Here is a 19866-nt window from a genome sequence, read left to right on the forward strand (position 1 = left end):
ATATATATATATATATATATATATATATATATATATATATATATGTACAGGGTGGAAAGGGATTCAGGTTGGTTGGAGCAGAGAGCACATACAAGGGAATGATATCGATAAGCCTGGGAAGGGGATTGTGGGAGGTCTGGGGTGTCAGATAGTCAGGCAATAATCATTTAATAAGCACCCACTAGGTGCCAAGCTCAGGATATACAGAAATAAAGACAAAAGACAGTCCCAGCCTGATGGGGGAGGCAACAGGCAAACCACTCCATACGCACACAATGTGACAGCATCGATTCAAGGTAACCAACAGAGTGAAAGTATGTGTGTAGGCCTCCACCAGTCACAGACGACCATGGATCAGCGCTCTGAAGAGCCACAGGCCACAGTGTGGCTGTGCAGTCCCATACAGGAGCCTCAGCTCCTGAGTGACTTATAACCAGTAACTGCCACATCCCATGTTGTATCTACCCCATGAGTAGTAGCTGGAGTGTCCTCTCCAGGGCGCTGGCCTGGGTGGATCAATATGGAAAACAAGCTGTTGCCCATGCAGCAGGTTTTCCCTCTCCGCGACATTGGTGGATCCAAAGGAGAGGCAGAGCCAATACGGTTTGGCACCAGTGCTGCCACAGGAATTGCCAGAGGGATGTGATGTCCAACATCCAACTGCCTAAGGGACTCCAACTCCTGATTTTTCCTCAGGATTAACTCCCGAAGCCTTTCTTATATATGGGTATAGCCGCAAGGCAGCGGAGGTTTCAAATCAGGGTTTCCTTCTCCTAGGCCCGTTGCCTGCCAAGGCTAAGAGCCCCACCTGCCGAAGCGACTGGTTTTAAGGCACCATTGACTCGCCTTCGCCCCTTCTCCTGTTAGTGGAAACAGTTCCACATGAGAAGGCCAGGAGTTGGGCTTCGGTTGTCGGAGGCTATTTGAGACGCACGCTATTGGAGCATTTTATAGAGAGTGGGAGCTTATCCCCACTCCCACCCTGGCATGACAAAGCTTTGGAAGCAGAGGGAAAGTACTAGCATGAATTAGGGATACCCTTTAGTCTGCGGGTGAGGTAGAACCACTGGCATTTTTTGGTTTTCCTTTGTTCTTTCTAGAGCAGAGTGATCTGTCCAGATCTACTGTGGACTGTTCACGCTGCAGGCGGCAGGCTGAATCACCTGTAAGAGGATGGATGCAGGAGACCTACTTGGAATGAAGGATCGAAGGAGAGGCAGGGAGGGAGGCAGGACCAAATTGGCTATGGTTGGTCTTCAGGGGAGTCAGCAACTAGGGTGGGAGCAGTGGAGATAGCTAGATATGGGAGAGGGATGTGGACATAGCTGACAGGGCTTAGCAACTGATTGGATATGAGGTGAGAGAGCCAAGAGTCTAAAAGAATGCCTGGGTTACCAATGTGGGAACCAAGGGGCCATCAGCAGCACTAAGGAAGCAAGAGGGGGAAGCAGGAAGTCCACTCATTTTACACACCGCATTTATTAAGTAGTGTCAAATATAGTTTTTATTTGCCTGTCTGCTACAAAAAAGAAAAATCAGAGAAATCATTTTCAAAATGTCTCCTTACAAGAAAAACCAGATCAGAGACATACAGGAAAAAACATTGTACCAGTTTATTTGTCCCAAGAACAAGCAAGCATAAGTCATGGGAAGACCCCTTCCAAAGAAAGAGCTCAAAGACTCCCTTTTTTTTTTTTGGTGGGTCAATGAGGGTTAAGTGACTTGGCCAGGGTCACACAGCTAGTAAGTATCAAGTGTTTGAGATCGGATTTGAACTCAGACCCTCCTGAATACAGGGCGAGTGCTTTATCCACTACGACATCTAGCTGACCCAAGACTCCCTCTTTCTAAGGGTACATAAGGTTTCTTTGCTCACTTGGTTACAGGGTGTTGTCAGTTTCATTGGCATGATACAAATCAACTCAAAAGCAAATACTGTGTGCAAAAGCAATGTCACAACTACCAGATCGCCAAGTTTGAGCTTCCCCAAACCCAGGTATTTGCAGCTAGGTGGTGCAGTGGATAGAGCACCAGCCCTGGAGTCAGGAGGACCTGAGTTCAAATATGATCTCAAACACTTGACACTTACTAGCTGTGTGACCCTAGGCAAGTCACTTAACCGCAATTGCCTCACCAAAAAAAAAAAAAAAAAAGCAAATACTGTAACAAGAATGGATGTGATACAAAGCAGTTTTAACAACTTCAGTTATAACAAGTATGGAAGAAATACAGAAGCACCATGATAAGATTAGAAGATCCCAAAAAAGAATTTGGCAAGGATGTCTCCACAAGATAGGGACTTACTATCCTGGGGAAAGAAGTCACCAGATAGAGACTTATCTACTAGCTATCTGGGTTCAGTTTGGAGTTCAGTTGAAGGGCATTTTGCTCCTATTAATCCAGAGTTTCATAAAACTCTTTTGGATAATAAGGCAGCTCCATCAAATCCAGGTGGTCCATACATTCTTATTAACAGTAGCTACTAAAAAAACCCCAACAACAACAAAGCCCAGTAGCTACTATGTGTATGCAGAGAATACAAAGGAAAAACCAAGGTAGTTCCTGCCCTCACAGGGCACTGCAGGGAAGGAGGAAGGAATTCCACATGGATTCAGGTAAGCTGCACTCAAATAGGCAAGTTAAGAAATGCTGTTTGGTCCCTCCTTCACTTAAAGTGGTAGTGAGAGCCTCAGGTGGAGGTGTCCCAGACACATGACGGTGAAGAAGGTCGGGTCCGAAGACTCCTAGTTGGGAGTCACGGGCAGAGCCTGCCAAGGGAGCATGTGCAGATCCAAATGAGCAGAGGAAAGCCCATGGGGCACATGCTATTAAAGGGTCCAGAGGAGGCTGAGGAGGCAGAAGGCAAACTCAGCAGACGAAAAGGAAGATCAGGAAAGTGTGGCCTCCGTGGAGCCATGGAAACAAAGCAGTCAGTAGGAGGGAGAAGTCAAAAAGGAGGAGTTGGACTTTAAAAAAACCCCAACAACTCGGATTTCAAGACTGGTCCCAATGGGCAAGCTTTCAAAGCAATCTCGACAGTGGGGAAAGAATCCTGAATGGAGAAGAGAGTGAGTAAGGAAGTAGTGGGAACACTGATTGCAAACATTTCCCAAAGAGTAGCAATGAAGGAGGTTGTGGGGGGAGGTGAGGTAAATTAAGGGAAGATTTGTTCAGAACTGGGGATGCCCGAGGACCTTTGCAGACAAAAGGGAAGGAGCCAGTGGCCAGGAAGAGACAGACTGAGGATTCCTGAGGAAGGAAGAAGGACTGTTGGCGGAAGGTCCTAGCTGAAGCAGGAGAGAAAGGGCTAAAGGGTTCCAGGAGCAGGATTAACCTAAGCGATCTTCGTCTGGTGCCTCACGAGCACCAGTGCAGACCATGCACATTCTCAGCTTTTCTCGCTGTGCTCCCCACTCGAGTGCCCCTCAGAAATGGTTTTGTTACCAGAATTAGGATCCACTGGAGTAAGGAACCTCGTGGAGGAAGGAGAAACGACACTGGGCTTGGGAGTCAAGGGGCTGGGGCTCTGATTCAGGGAAACGGGAGCTCCTTGAGGACAGATATGGCGTCACTTTGGGATTTATATCACTTTCCCCTGGTTAGATTCGGTTAAATTCCCGTACCACAACTTGTCACATCAGTGCGGTGCGTGGTAGGGGCTTAAGAAAATGCTTGGTGTGTTTCACCCTTGTATTTGTATCCGTATCAGGAGGCGCTTAATGTTTGCTTGCATGATGAAATTGCCTTTGTCTGTTACTAGTTATTATGTGTCACAGAACCACAGAAGCCTAGAAGGAACCTGGGAAGGCGTCTGAGTCGGAATCCCCTCTGCAACTCGCTTACTAAGGGAGAGCACGTACTATAAGTGAGTATTCATGGACTTCATTCATTCATTCATTCATTCAGGAGGCAGTATGACCTAGTATCTACGGCACTGGCCCCGGAGTCACAGGATCCTCTAGATGCTAGCCAAGGCCCTCGTTTAAAATCAAGCATGCCAAAAATAATAATAATAATAAATAAAATAAAATCAGGCATGCATGGGTTTGAACCTGGTCTCTGAGGATTACCTAGCGGAGTGGCCAGGAGCAACTCGCTTCACCTGCCCACACAGAACCTAGCTCCAGGGGCTCTTGGGAGCGGTCAATGAAATGGCGCATGCCCAGTGCTTTGATCGCTTTAAATGAAGTCCATGGAAATGTCAGCTGGCACTCCTAGCTGGCACAGCAGAACCACAGAGCTCGAGTAGGAGGGGAGCTCAGATCAAGTAAGTGAAGCAACATTGGAGGGGGTGGGGGGGGGGTGAGGGAAGTGCCTCCTGGGCCCCCCCTCCCTCCGCCCCCCCGGGGCGGCGCTCCCAGAGCAAAGCCGGAGCTGAGCCCCGCGGGCCGAGGCCCCGTCCTCACCTCCTAACCCTACCTCCGGCCGCCCGGTGGCGCTGTGCGCATCTGGCTCGCGGCACTCCGCGGCACTCCGCGGCGACGGCGGCGGCGGCGGGCGCGCGCGCGAGCGCGCACGCCCCCGCCCCGTAGTCTGCCAGTCACTCCGCGGTGGGTTGTGCCTGCGCCCGAGATGGGCTGGGCCTGTGGCCGCGGGGCAGGGCGAGGCGGGACGCAGACCGGGCCGCGGTGGCGGCGGCGAGTGACGGGAGGTGGGGGGGGGGGGGGCGGAGAGGGAAGGCGGCTGCTCCCCCCGTCCCGGTCCCCCGCCCCACCCCCAACCCGGCCTGTGAGTGGGAAAACAACATGGCGGCCCTTCCGGTACGGCCGGAAAGCGAGTACCCTTTGACCCCGGAAGTAGATGACCGCTGGTTCCGTCCTTCCCCAAGATGGCGGAGGCGGTGGCTGCGGCGACCGAAGAAGAAGAGGAGGTGGCCGGGCCGCGACTGCCGCAGCTGCTAGAGACCGGCCGCCGGCTCCTAAGTGAGGTCGAGGACACCAACGAGTCGACCAACTCCAGGTTCATCCAAGAGAAGGTGAAGCAGGGCTTAGAGAGCCTGGACAAGGCATCCCGCATGATGGCGCAGCTTGACCTGTTCAGGTGAGAGAGGGAGAGGGGCTGGGGGGTGGGCCCCGGCCCGAAGAGCAGAGGGGCTGGCCGGGCTCTCCGCAGTGCCCGGGCCTCCTGTCACTGACGGGCGAGGCCAGGACTCGGAGCCCGCGCGGGGGCCAGGGGTGCCGGCCGAGCGAGCTGCAGTGACAGCTCGGGCTCAGCCTCCTCCCCACTTTCCCCGCAGCTCCAACGAAGACCTGGAGGAGATCGCTTCCACCGATCTCAAGTATCTGTTGGTGCCAGCCCTCCAGGGAGCCCTCACCTTGAAGCAGGTCAACTTCAACCACCGGCTGGAACAAGTACAGGCCGCCCGAGCCCATTTCGTGAACTTTTTAAAGCAATGTCACAACTACCAAATCGCCAAGTTTGAGCTTCCCCAAACCCAGGACAACACCCCTGGTAAAAAATCGGTGGACGGGCCCTCGGGGAGCCAGCAAAGCCTTGTTGCCATGGCATCCCATCGCCAAGCCAAAATAGAAAGGTGAGTCAGTGGCTGGGACTTGTCAGAGTCCCCTGGGGTGCTGCGTGTTTTGAGGGAGACCCACAAAAGGAGTTGACTGTTAAGGGCTTTCCCCCTGACCAAGCCTGGGGAAAGCAGAGATCTCAGGGCCTTGGGAGAGGCTACTGCCTTTGTTGACATGGCTCTCCTAACCCCTACCATGGAAACCAGTGTCTAGTGAAAAGAACACTGGCTCCTTTGTTTTGAGGACTTGAGTCTGGCTCCGTCCAGCTGTGCGTTATGTGTCATAGCCATGAGTTATAAGAGCTGAAAGGGCCCTTGGTAACCAGCTAGTCTGGTTCCCTCGTTTCATAGAGAAGAAAACTGATGGCCAGAGAAGAGAGGAGGCTTACCCCAGTGTATTCATTAGCAGGTCTACTGGGGATCTGAACCCAGAAGTTTGTTCTAAAACAAATACTCATTCTGTGAGGTCTTGAGTAAATCAAATTCTGACTTGAGTTCTCCATCTGAAAAATGGAGGCTTCCCACTAACACATGAGCATGTTATGAAATTCAGTGAAAAGGGGGAATTTGAGGCTTTCTGAAGTCTTGGGAATAGTCGTGTATCTTATAGACAGGCTGCTTCAGATGTGGGTTACCCTAAATCACCTCTGAGGTCCCTTCCCACTTCTTAAGATCTGGGGATTTGTCATCAGCCTAAATCATCTCAGGACTCAGCTTCTATTCCCTGTCTCCCTCCCAGGAAGAAACTTTGAAGGATGGGAAGCAACCAACACTGACTTCATGTTGTTGCTTCTCATCTGTGCCAGAAGGACTGAGATCTATTCAGGATGCACTCAAAGTGCCAGCTGGGACTGAGGGTCTCTTAGTAGAGCTGGAACCCAAGGGGCACCCAGTGGAACTTTGAAAAGAACCCTGGGGGCTGGGTTTTTCTGTTGTGGAAACGTGTCCGTGTTAGGTGCCGTAACTATAGGTCTTAAAGGGCCTACCAGTGTGACCTCCCGCAAAGCCATCTCTTGATGAATCTGGGTTGAGAAAGCCAAACTCTGATCAAATAGTTCTTCTATTCCTTAGCAGGAATGTCCTCTAAAGCAGCCTTGAGATGTGATCATATCCAGCCTCTGGTTAAGTACCAGCATCAGGCATGGGACACTTCCACTCAGGCCCAGTTGTATACTCTTTAAGCTGGAATGATGGCTTTACCTAAAGGAGAGCTTACCTATGATGGGCTTCTCTACCACTTGCACTTTAACATCCTTCCTGACGAGGTTTGCTGTAGTACTCTGTCCATGCCTTGGTAGGCTGATTATAACCCAGAACCTTTGGCACCACCCATAATTGTGCTACCACGTTGCCTGGTGTCTCAGGCATGTGATGCATATGCTTCAACCAAGGAGCGAGCGGTCAGCCTACCAACTTTGTTAGAACCCATTCCAACTACCCACCTTCCCTAGGTGGTGATAATTATAGATTTTATCCAAAATTTGCCCCATCATGGTTTCAAGAGCCTTTTTTAGTGATAGACAATTTGACAAAGATGGCTCCCTTATTTCCCTTTGTTGGACCTCCCACCCACTTATTCCTTAGGAAGCTTTCTGCTTCATGGTCTTCCCTTGCACATTATCTCTAATCAGGGACCCCAATTTGTCTCATGTTTCTGGACTGCTCTTCTCCATCTATACCATTTCTCTCAGTGATCTCATCAGCTTCCATGGATTCAATTATGACCTCAGAAGATGATTCTCAGGTCTATGAAGTCTCTGATTTATCCTGTCTATATCTTATTTGTCCATAATCACTTGCTTGTTGTCTCCCCGTTAGATTGTAAGCTCCTTGAGGACTGGTTTGCCTTTTTTTCCACTTAGTATAGCATCTTGTTCAGGGCTTTTCTAAAATCCAAGTTATTTTTGTCTCTAACATTCCCTAATTTACCCATCTGCTAACCCTGTCCAAAAAAAAGCATGTGTAGGTTAGTTCGGAATATCCGATCTTTGATGAAGCCCTATAGATTCTTTTTTTTTTTTTTTTTTTTGGTGAGGCATTTGGGGTTAAGTGACTTGCCTAGGGTCACATAGCTAGTAGGTGTCAAGTGTCTGAGGCCAGATTTGAACTCAGGTCTTCCTGACTCCAGGGCCGGTGCTCTATCCACTGTGCCACCTAGCTGCCCCCGCCCTGTAGATTCTTAAGGGTCACCTTTCCCTTTCTAAATGTTTACAAACCATCTCTTTCGTAATACATTTTAGAATGTTGTTTGGAATCGGACTCAAGCTTACCAGCCTGTAGTTTGCAAATACTGCCACATTCTTCCCCTTTCTCTAAATCAGGATATATTTGCCTCTTTCCAGTCTCGTGGTGCCTCTTCTATTCCCCATGAGTTTTCCAAGATCACCTGCTAGTTCTTTTAGTAGTTTTCTAGGCCTGGTAACTGGAAGTTCTTGAAAAAGCAGCTAGTTGATCTTGTACCATCTCTTGTCTTGCATTTTAGCTCCTTCGTTCTGTTCTATCCCTCAGAGTCTAAAAAGTACAGGTTTAAAGGTGGAAGAGAGCTGAAGAACTCAGACCCCAGTTCAGGCAGATTAATGAATGAGTGATTGATTATACTCCATTATTGTGCTTCCCTCAGTGTCCTTGGCAGAGCAGATAGAAGCATCATCAGTCCACTAGTTCTTCTCTTTCTTGGTCGTCCATTATAGTAGTTGCTGAATCATGCCAGGCCGAAGCTCTCTCTGGAATATTTCATCCCCAGTGTAGCTTTTCCTATGTCCTTTACTAGTTAGCACTAGCCTCAGATCATTCTGGGTTGGAGTATTCCTGCCATTCTTACCAAGCCTACTCTTGCCTTTGTCCTTAGTTCCTTGTGCCTGTTTCCATCTTCTGTCAAGAGTCTGATTTTGTCATTATGGGGACTCCCACCAACCGAGATTGCCAGCCCTCTGTGCCATAAGATATTGGCAATCCCCAGCTGCCAGGCTGGCGAGGAACTTCTCTGCAGAACTTGTCTGGCCCTTGGCTCATAGACCATTTGCAGCTTTTGTCCAAGCCTGTGCTGTCCTGGCTGCTTGTCTCATCTCTGAGATGGGGAAGAAAGCATTGGCATTCTCGTGCTATGGATGGCACGACTGCTGGTGACAGGATGGCCAGGTTGGGGTGAATAGAGTGAGTTGGCCATGGTGCAGGGGTGGTGGGGCCAGGCTGGCAGTTTGTGAATGCAGGCCTAAGGCACTGTCTGTGGGAGCCTAAGAGCCTGTGGAAGAAGGGCTATTTAAGATGCAACATTGTCGTGAGAGTTTGACACTTTGCATCCCTCGGTTTTTCCAACCTCCTAGAGTATTACAAGATACTGTTGTTACTGGAGTTGCTACTCTGTTTCCAGTTCCTCCATGTTTCTCATCTCTTCCTGTCTGCATGGGAGAGAGCCCGCAAGTGGAATGGGAAGGGAATATAGTGTCTCCTATGTGTGCTAAGCACTTTACAAATAGGATCTCAGTGGATCCTCACCACAGCTCTGGGAGGGAGGGGCTACTGTTATCCCCATTTCACCCAAGGAGGAAACTGAAGCAGACAGAAGTGAGATGAATTACCCAGGATCCCAGCCTAGTGCTCTCATCACTGCACCAAAGCCTAGCTCCCAAGGGATGTTGTTTTTAACCCTGTGTCACCTAGCAGTCCTTTTGAAATGATGGAGGGCATTCAGAATGTAGTGTCTGCTGCAGAGAAATCTTGGGGTTAAGTGGCATTTCAAACTGAATTTCAGTGGGCAGCCTCACTTCATTGGGCCTTGTGGTGATTTGGGGACAACAGAGAGGGTTTGGCCACAGAGGCCCTGCCTCCCTAGGGTTGCATGAGAGGTGGAGTAGAAACAGAATTGATTGGAGTAGTCCAGCTGCTAGAAATGAAGCCATTTCTCCATGGTTCCAGAAGCCTGGTGAGTTGGGGTGCTCCTGTTAGGTAGCGGGAATACTGGGCTCTGTACCTTTCATAGGAAGAAGCCATTTGGCTGAAGAAGGGCCAAGTGGTGAGAGTGATAAGGCTAGCCAACATCCTTTTGAGGCCTTCTCTGGGTCTGGCCAGATGTGTTAGCCTTGAAGTCCAGTTGCCCAGCAATCGGTTGCTTATTGTGATAGGACATTTCCTGAGACCTGAATTACCGTTGGTGTGGTTGCTCCCTCTGCCCATGCAGGCAGATCTCAGTTCACCTATTTCAACAAGCAGATGTTACCAACTGCAAGAGTATGTTGGGAGAAATAAACTAGCACAGTCTTATGTTGCCTTAAAGAGTATCCATGGATTCCCAAGATCACGCCGTTGAACCTAGTTACACAGGCATCCAGTGGAGGGTGATCTGTATGACAAAGGGTCTGGAGGCTATGTTAGGAGAATGGGTCAAAGAACCATGACTTAGCCTGAAAAAAAATAATGAGGCAATTTGGGTGTTAAATTGAGGTATTCCAAAGGCCATCCATGTGGCTCTAGGCCCTCCTTCTCCAGGAAGTCTTCCCAGACTGTCCCTCTCCCCACATGATTATTTACTTTGTGTTTCCTTATTTATTCCCAGGTATTTGCTTACCTGGAAGTGGTTGGAGTCTGTGTCTCACTTTTGTATATGCTGCTCTAGGGTCTAGCAGTGTCCAGAACATAATAGGTACTGATATGTACTTGCTGATCGATTGGAATATTTCTCCTGAACTCTTCGAAAGGTCAGAGGTGGAAACAATGGAAAGATAGATTTCAGGCCACAGCCAAGTGGTGCCACGGGTGATAGAGCACTGGACCTGGAGTCAGTAAGAGCCGAGTTTAAATCCAGTCGAGGGTAATTACTGGATAATTAGCTGGATGATCCTGGGCAAGTCATTTCGTTTCTGTTTGCCTCAGTTTTCTCAGCTGCAAATTGGCAATAATACCACCTACCTCCAAGGGTTGTGGTGAGGAGCAAATGAGGTGATACATGTGAAGCGCCTTGCAAACTTTAAAGCACTATGTAAATGCCATATATACGTGACATGTATATAATGGATATGTTATATATGATACACATATATGTGACATAAGGAAGACCTTTCTTTTTTTTAGTAAGGCATTTGGGGTTAAGTGACTTGCCCAGGGTCTCACAGCTAGTAAGTGTTAAGCATCTGAGGCCGGATTTGAACTCAGGTCCTCCTGACTCCAGGGCCGGTGCTCTATCCACTGTGCCACCTAGCTGCCCCAAGGAAGACCTTTCTAACAGTTCAAGTTCGGGAGAGCATAGCACAGTGCCTGGCATCTGGGTGCTTAGACATTTGTTGGTTGGCTGACCAGCTCCTGATCACTGAAAGTATTTGAGAATGGATGCCAGGGATGTTGTCAAGAGTAGTCCAGCATGGGGGGGGGGGGGGTTGAACTAGGTGGTCTCCAAGATCCCAATGAATTATTAGGATTCTAATAACATTGCTTAACTCCCCAATGGAAGCAGTTTCCAAGGGCGCATTCTCTGTCCTGGAGGAAAATTGAATTCTATTCACCACAGATTGAGCTAAAAACCTAAAGATGATAATTTCCGAGAAGAGATTCTTTGTCTCTTCTCCTGCTTCAGTTCTTAGCCCTTTCTAGTAATCCCTTCCTTCCTTGAGGCTCAAGGGAACTCTGGGTTATAAGGCCCGGTAGTGCATCGTCAGCTTTCTAAGTTTGCTTGTTCTCGAGAGGAGGAGAAATTTTGTTAAGGACTGATATTCTACTTGACCTTGTCATGATCATTGTATTTAGGAAAATGTCAATGAGCTTACTCCAGTCATCTTTTTGGGGGGTGGAGGGGAGCAGAATAAAGCTTCCTTTTTGAGGTTCCCAAGTAAGTCTTCTTAAGGAGATTTATTTTCTCTTCCAAAGGAAATGGTGAGCTGGATCCCTTCAGTCACTGGGTCTTCGACACTGACCCCTGTGATACAAATCTCTCTCTCATCTAGTAGCAGACAGGGACTCCTTTTTTTGTTTCTCTTTGTACCCCCAGCCCCTATAACAGGGCAGGCACATAGTAGGCACTTCACTAATGTTGGTGGGATTCAATTCTGTGGGACAGATACAAACAGAAAAAGGAGCTGGAGAACAAATTGGCATCTTTGGAGTCTGCTGTGGAAAGTGGCCGAGCAGAGGATGAACAAGTCCGAGAGTATTACCTGCTTCACTTACAGAAGTGGGTCAACATCAGTTTGGAAGAGATTGAGAGCATTGACCAAGAACTAGTGATCCTGAAAGCCCGAGACCCAGGAAAGCAGGTAGGAGCCTGGAGCCTCCATAGAGAATTCCTCAAATTCGATTTCAGTCTCAGCTTTCATTGTCATTGTTAAGCTAGCTGGGTCCCGTGAGGCCTTCCTTGCTTGTCACCTTAGTAGTGAGCTCATGGGAAATCTGAGAATCTGCCCAACAGATTCTCCCAGTGGTGCCATCGAGGCTTCAGCTGCCAGGCAGCAGATATTTGGGTGAATTCCGTTCAGCAGCCATTCGCCAAGCACCCCTGGGATGCCTGCTCTAGCTGACGTGTTGATGTAGCTCCTGTCCTTGAAGTGGTTGCCTTGGAGCTATGTATCCTAACCCTTCCTAGAGCCTGACCCATTTCTAGAAGTGGTGTTTTTGTGGCACACAGTAGGGGAGGAGAGGAAAGGGACAGAAAGGGAAGAAGAGGCGAGGGAAGGAAGAAAGGAAAAGCCAGGAGATCGGTTTGTTTTGTACTCGACCATATCTTGAGTTGATTCATTTCAAACAGATGACAAATCACCCTAAAATGGATGACGTGGAGACACCAAATCATGATCATAGGCTTCCAGCTTTTCTCTACCCTAAAAGGGTCCAGCTATATTGGTGGGAAACCTTCATTTAAAAAAAAAAATTGAGTCCTCTTAAGTGAGGCAGCCGGCTCCTTTCTTTTGGCTGCAGCATGGGTTGAACTTTGCTGAGTTGACAGTTGTCTTCAGAAACATTTAATTAGTTTGAGACTCCTCCCTGTCCCCCGCCCCCCCAAAAAAGGTGTGGCTCTTTTTCCTAGTCTGGTTTGCATTAATTGCTCTGGGAGTTCTCTGATCTGAGCAACTTCCTGGCTTCTGTTAGAATCCATCCCAGAGCTACTTTGTTCAAAGATCAGGGAATTAAGAGGCTCTCCAAAAGGCCTCTCCAAAGGTCACCTAAAGCAGTGGGATTTGAGGTTTTAAGGTCAAGGATCCATGTATGTTGTTGTTCTGCCCCAGAGCCCTAGCCCGCTGTGTGGCATTCAGATTGGGTCCAGATGTGATGGAGTTGACAGAAATTCACCCCTTCATCTTTGACTGTATTGTTTTTGAAGGAGGTTCTAGAGATGGTCCGAGTACCTCTGACTTTCTGTGGGGCACAATGTAGGAATCACCCCAGGGTTCCTCAAGGACTGTTTTGAAGCTCTTCCTGAGATGAAGCCTTATGACACTCAGTGGGCTTACAGGGGCAAGGCAGCACTAGGTGTTGGCAGCCATTTGATTGGGAAGCAGGCACGTGAGCTCAGCTGCATTTCTCACAGAAGCCAGGGCTAAGAGGATGGTCTTAAGTTCCAGAATAAGGAAGTAGGTTAGAAGTGGATAAAAGCTCTGGAATGACCTTCTCCCAGAGGCAGTTTTTAAGGGAGACTGGGTGTTTGTTTGGAGTAAAATGGTTCTAGTGAGCGCTTTCTGGGAGACTGAGAATAGGGAGTGATAGTCAGTGACCGGAGTATAACCTAGGGCTTTCTGAGGTTCCAGGAACCCTCAGAGCCTCTGTGGTGGTGGGAGCAACTAACCTCTGTCATCCCTTTTCCTTTTCAGGCATCAACTTCTCGCATGGTTCCACAGAACAGACCTCCAACCAAACCTTTTATTCTCACCCGGGATACTGCCCAGGCCAAGTGAGTAGCACCTCTTCTGGGCCTTGTGCCATCAATCAGGCCGATAGGGCCGACACGTCACAAACCTGATGAGCATCACAGAAAGGTGCCACTCTCCCCTATGGGGATTGCCCTCTGCTCAGTCTGTTCCCATGACATTTTCCTCCTAAACCTAACACTTAAGATAGAAAAGAAAGAGAGACAGAAAGAAGTAAAAACTTCCTACCAAGATTTGTCACTGCCTGAGGGCGGGGCAGGAAGCATTGAATGAGGTGATATGGTCATCTTCACACCATATGGATGACTGTTTGTTGGGGATGTTGCAGATTTGAGATTGGCCTAGGTGCTTTCTAAGGTCCCTTTCAACTCTGAGAGTCAGTGCCTCCTCTCTTCCCCTTCAGCTGCAAATCTAAAAGCCCTGCATTTCCAGAGGATTTCATTTGAAGCCCTTAGAACAGCACTTCCTCCTAAAGGGTCACTGGAGAGAAGAAGAGTTTGGGGAGCTTCCTCTGTTCCTGTGAGACCCAGTACCCAGACCTGGCTGGGGATATGTGGGGGACTAACCTGCAGTAGAGCCTCTTTTGGGTTGTCGTCAGCCACATCCCTTCTAGTGGGTTCTTAGACTGAAGTCCTTCCCCTAGAAGATGCTGCGTCTTCTACCAGAAGCCTGGCCACCTGGCTGTGCTCTTAATCAGTGAAACCCAGTTTACTTATCTTGGGGGTGGCAGTGGGTGAGTCTGAATGGAGAGCTTGTTGCTGGAAGGGGCTGTTTTTGTTCAACTCTCTTACGATAATTTGCTTCCTGCAGGGTATTTGGCTCTGGCTATCCAAGCCTGGCAACCATGACGGTGAATGAATGGTATGAGCAACGCCAAAAATGGGACACACTCAAGAACACAACAGGTACGAGTCACTCGGCAAGCACTGCTTAGGCACTTGGCATGCGTGCCAGGTACTCTGCTCCAGAGACCGGGAATCGGTCAGGACAAACTGCTGGGCTCCTGCTCCATGTTGTGTGAAGTGGTAGCCAACAGGAGAAGCGGTTTGTGCTAGGACTTCAGAAGCAGAACAAGAGAACAAGAAGAACTCGAGAATCTCCGAGCTGGGGTCCTCCCCACCTTAGGCAGTAGAAAGGGCAGCATAGGTAAGCTGTGGGCAGCCAGGAGAACACAGTTTCCCTTTCACAGGGGTAGAGTAAACCCTAAATAGGTGAGCTGTTGCCTTCTTTTCTCTTGAGCAGTTGCCCTGTACCTAGTGTTGTGGCTAGGCCTGGGACCTTGTTCTGGAGGAGCTGACTTGGCCGATGCAATCCACACATCCTCTGTTGAGCCCCATGGATGCTAGCACTAGTTGGTCCAACCATTTCTTGAGCTAGTCTGATGGTGGGTTGAACACCCTGAGCTCACTAAAGGAGCATGAACTGCACCTGTGCCCCTTGCAGTGCCTCTGATGCCTACCTCTTCCCCTTACCTCCCACCACAGGGACTTTCAATGATAGCTTTTTTTTTTTTTTGTGAGGCAATTGGGGTTAAGTGACTTGCCCAGGGTCACACAGCTAGTAAGTGTTAAGTGTCTGAGGCCGGATTGGAACTCAGGTACTCCTGACTCCAGGGCCGGTGCTCTATCCACTGTGCCACCTAGCTGCCCCAATGATAGCTTTTTTATTTTTCTATTTTCTTGGACTTCGACCTGCTGACTGGAATCTCTGGAGTAAGAGTAGCTCTGGTAAACTTTTCTCCACAAGAGCCAATTTGGGTGTTCTGTGTGGCTGCTGTTTATCCTCATTAGAGTTCCCCTAGTGTGCTTGGGCTCACCCCCTGTCACCTTCGGAATAGAACAAGGCCCCGAGAGGTTCCAGGGAGTTCTGCTCAACTTTGCCTTGATGGTCACCCTTTCTTCCTCCCTTTGCCCCTTTTAGTGAACGCCAATCAAGAGACAGAACAAGATGAAGATCAGGAAACAAAATCAGAAGAGGACGATGAAGACGCACTACACAAAAAACGTAATTGGGACGACTGGAAGGACACGCATCCACGGGGTTATGGCAACCGTCAGAACATGGGTTAATCTCAACCGGAAGTAATAGGACCAGAGAGGCTCGACTTTTCATCTGCAGGTTCCCACTCCCCTGCCCTCCTCCCTCTCCTGTGTACAATAACATCAGAGACAGTTCATCTTGCTGTGCATTTAATAAAGTGTCAAAAGACCAAGTGTGCACTTGTAGCCTAGCTGATGAGCTGACAGAGCTATTGCAGGCATCACTCTTAAGCAGAGATTCCCAGTTTCCCAGACATTCCCAAGTAAGTGGACAGGAAAAGGCAATGAGAAATGGCTCTGTATCATTGATGCTTGATTGATTGTCTTTTTTAAAATTGTCCCATATGTTACTTAAGCTTCCATTGGAACTCAAGCCCTTTTCTAGGCTGGGTTGTAGAAAAGCCACTTGTCCCTGGAAGATCTGAGGAATTGGCTCAGTGAATTCCCTAGACTCGGAGCCACGGATGCTTTCCTTCAGCCCTGGGTGACAACCCCCTTTTGCCCTCCAAGTACTTCGGGCACCATGATATTTACAAGAGGACAGAAACGAGCCAAGATTTTCCCTGCCTCATGGCATCGTTTTCAGGAATCAGCAACAGGGTCATAAGTGAACTCTGGTGGACACCCAAGGCCAGCTGTCCCAGCCCGTTCGAAAACAATAGAACGGGCACTACTTGAAGCAGTTTTCAAATAACAACCGTGCCTTCGGGGTCTCACCAGCACTTGCTTTGGTCCCACATGGAGGCTATGACAGGGACACAAGATCCTGGGACTCCTTCTGGTGCCTCTTGCTGCCCACCTCTTTCCTTCACCTTAAGTCCATTGAGGTCAAAAATTCTTCCCTTGTAGCTACAAGAAGCGGTAAGGGCTTCATTTGCTAATTCATAGCTGACCTTGCAGAGATTGTCTTCTTGGAAGCCACAGGCTTACAGTTTTGCAGAAGCATTGGCCGTGTCTTGTAGAGGGGGAGGCTGGCTCAGGCCCTCGTCTCTGGTGTTTTAATTGCTTACAGTGCACAGCACTTGGACTCCTCCAGGATCTGTCTTCTCATCAGTGTGGCCGTTCCTTCCAATGTGTCTTCCCTAAGATCATCACAGGGGAGTCCATACTGTAGTTAAAGGTTCTTCCTTGGGTTCTTTGACCATCAAGAGGATACCGTTGAAGCTGCCTGCTACTTGTCTCTTGCTCTCAGTATGTGACAGACCTCTGTTTTGGAATCATACCTTTCTTGATGATGCCCTGCTCTGGAAATCCTTGCTCAGAATGTGTCGGACCCTGCTCAGGCTCACCAGAAGCCTCTCTGTTGTCCCCTGGATGATCCTTGATGTGGCTTCTGTGGAGATTATCATGTTCTACTTCCCAGCAGCACATCCCCAAGAGGAACGTTGGGATTAAATAGGTAGGGCTGACTTTGATTCAAGGAGAAGCTTGGGCTCATTCGAAGAACTTTACAGTTGCACAAAAGCAGTTCAGCTTGTTCTCTTCCTCCTATTCAATTCTGGGCCTAATTTGTCTTCCATTTGCAAAGTCCATCCCAGATATCTGCTGATGGACGAGTTCTCTATGCTGTCCATTAGGTTACATCTCATCTTCTGGACAATAAATAAGCAGTCTTCATCCATTTGGTGTTTTCTTGTATGGAGTGTTAGGCCTAACTCTTTTAAGGAATTTATGGATCTCTTTTAGGAGGCTCTACTTTGCAGTGTTCTGAGTCTCGAAGCAACCAACACCCTGTCATCCATGAAGTAGAAGCATGTAGAGGACATCACCATCTCCAGAAAACCCCTCTGCCATCTGGACCCTGCATCAGATCTTCCCCAGGACGGAAGCAGATAGATTTGGCGAGCACCCATATCCCAGTCTGTGCCTCGCTTGGCAGATTCCTAAGTAGTGCATCTTGGAACAAGGTTCTCTTTTACTCTTGATCTATGCAGAGGAGCCAAGGTGGAGGAGAGTTTCTGAGGTGGTGTTTGGTTCTACCAAATCAAATGCTTGTTTTATTTGACTAACAGCACAGTGGAATCTCCTACTTTCTGTCAGTTGTGTGATTGTGACGATAACTCTGTGGAATTTCAATTGTGAAAGCCTGCTTGCTGATTTCTAATAACTTTATTAAGTATGCACTCTATGTTGTGTAGATTATTCTTGGACAATTTTATATAGGCGGGGAAAGTAGTTATAGATCCTCTCTGGGTCCCCTTGTGCTTAATTTCTTGCTCCTCTTTTTTAGTAATAAAGTCCGAGATGCTTTTCCATATGTTAGCCATCTTCCCTTTCAGATACCTTGAGAATCGATCTCTCAGTGCACTCCAAATGATGTTGCCGCCTACTGATTTCCTCATTTTCGTTTTCTTCGATTGCCATTTCCACTTCCTCATGTGCTCTTAAAGTCCACATAGGATAGCTATGCTACCTTGATGGGGAAAAAGGTTATTAATCAAGATTCTTGCAGATATTTTCCATCTTTGATCTCTCTATCCTCCTTCCAATTTCATCTTCAGTGCCCTGAGGATGGATGCCTATTAGTTGGGTCTCTCCCCAACATTTCTTCAACCTTCCACTGCTTCCCAGTTTTATGAGATAAATGCTGCCACAACGTCCCACCACCTGCTTCCATAAGATTTTTACAAACTTGTTTATAGTCTAAATGGGTAGTGTTCTCGTCTGCCATATTCCTCCACTCAGCAAATAGATCAAGTGTTTGTTGACTAAGGCAGTTTTCGGGTTCTGTGAGACTCGTGATTATGGCAATTGATTTGCATTGGTTAAAACTGTATGAAATTGTTATAATAATTGTCAATGTCCTGTGCTCCATTTATTTCTCATTTTTTAGAGTCAACTTGTTTAAATTTGATTGCAGTTGTTTTAATTGCATGCTCTGTCTTTTCCTCCTTTTGATTCTACTGGTTTTGTAGTAATTTTAACTTTTGCTCTAACAAGTTGATGGTCTTGACTGTATAAAGACAGCTGATTCAGGAATGACTCTTGCATCAATAATGAGTCATTGCCTATCTGTTAAACTAGTAATTAAATGTTGTATTACATTGTTTGGTGCTTGACGTGTTCAGCATATTATAATTCTAGAAGGGACAGTTGGTAATGAACTATACTTGGTGATGGTAAACAGTGAAATCATGAAAAGAAAAACCAAAAATGGTCTCATTCCTACATAGGGCCTAGTTCAGGCCAAACCTATGCTGTTATTAAACTTCTGGCGGGAGGCGGGAGGACCATGGTTTAGTAATTGATAGCATGTGTATGTGTTTGTTGGAAGAAGGGATTTATAACAAAATCCAGGACTTTTGAAATGTCTGGGTCCAGCTCTTGGGCTGTATTGAACTGAATGTATTGCTAAAAATCTGTGTAGGAAATAAACACTCTCCTAAGCAGTTTTGGTTCACTTTAGCATCAGTGTCCATAAGACTAAAAGGTTGGAAGGGCCCTTGGGCATGACCCAGTCTCGTTGTCCAGAGGGGCCTGCGACCCAAAGGAGGGAAAGGACTTGGGAATCTTAGAATGTCACAGCTGGAACTATTTGCTTCAACCCCCTGATCTTACAGATGATCAATATTTGGGGAACTGGGACCCCAAGAGGGAAAGGGAGGGACTTTGTAGCATAGAATCCCAGAGACGGTAATTCCATTCGACAATCTGCTACCAATCCTGATGTGCCTGAGGTCCTTGGGAGCAAAACTTATGCCAAGTGGAGCCAGGCAGCCTAGGATCACTGACGCAGAACCTGACCTGGGCCTATTCTCCCAATAACTGTTATGGGGTCCAGAGTGGAAGGGGAGTGGAAGCTGTATGGCAGTGGGGAGGGGGGGGGCTGCAGATCCCATGGGCAGAAACACAGGGAGTGAAGCCAGCCATGAAAGAAGAAAGGAAGGCTGAAAGTTGATGGCAGTAGTCATGTCGAGTCTGTGTCGACCATCACTTTGCTTCTCGGTCTTTAGAAAACTGGCTGGAAGCTCAGATAAGGGCAGAATTTGCTGCTCATTAAAGCCCAGTTACTGTAATACATCCACCAAGAAGCCAGAAGTCCATAAAATCCCTAAACCCAGACCACCCCTTAGGCATCATTGGGCCTCCAAAACTTATGACACCCTCCTCTCCTGTCCTTCCTGTCTCCCAGCAGCTCAGAGGAAGAGCTGACGTTCTGGGAATACCCAACAAAGAAAAGCAGTGATAGAACACCTAGCCTTCTGCAGGCCTTGTGACCCTGGGGACCCTACTGGGAGCTGGTTGGAGCAGGTAGATTTCTGCATAACCGGCACCTCCAAAGTGTCTTTGTCTCTTCTCTTTCCATAGGACCCCCAAGGCAGTTCTTCAATTCTATGACACCTCTTGGAGGTGTGTTATTCCCTTTGTAACGAGAGCTCCCATTGCTATCCCCATTAAGGGTTACAACGCTTTCCTGGGAAGCACTCGGTGGGGTAGATGTCACAAGCAGTAGATCCCCATCAGT

The 19866-nt window shown here is 48.1% G+C and overlaps 1 protein-coding gene across 2 annotated transcripts; it reads left to right on the forward strand.

Moving 5' to 3' along the window:
* The first annotated feature begins 4170 nt into the window (after window positions 1-4170).
* On the forward strand, window positions 4171-18801 carry IGBP1 (immunoglobulin binding protein 1). Of its 2 annotated transcripts, XM_043974002.1 has the most exons (7): window positions 4171-4267; window positions 4829-5040; window positions 5237-5533; window positions 11562-11757; window positions 13306-13385; window positions 14173-14267; window positions 15283-18801. In XM_043974002.1, exons 2-7 carry the CDS (start codon window positions 4829-4831, stop codon window positions 15429-15431), a joined length of 1029 nt encoding a protein of 342 aa, XP_043829937.1. In that variant the 5' UTR covers window positions 4171-4267; the 3' UTR covers window positions 15432-18801. The 2 variants fall into 2 exon arrangements, with proteins under 2 accessions (XP_043829937.1, XP_043829936.1); XM_043974001.1 differs by lacking the exon at window positions 4171-4267 and having other exon boundaries at window positions 4748-5040.
* The last annotated feature ends 1065 nt before the right edge of the window (window positions 18802-19866 follow it).

The sequence above is a fragment of the Dromiciops gliroides genome, chromosome X (assembly GCF_019393635.1).
Source record: "Dromiciops gliroides isolate mDroGli1 chromosome X, mDroGli1.pri, whole genome shotgun sequence".
NCBI lineage: Eukaryota > Metazoa > Chordata > Mammalia > Microbiotheria > Microbiotheriidae > Dromiciops > Dromiciops gliroides.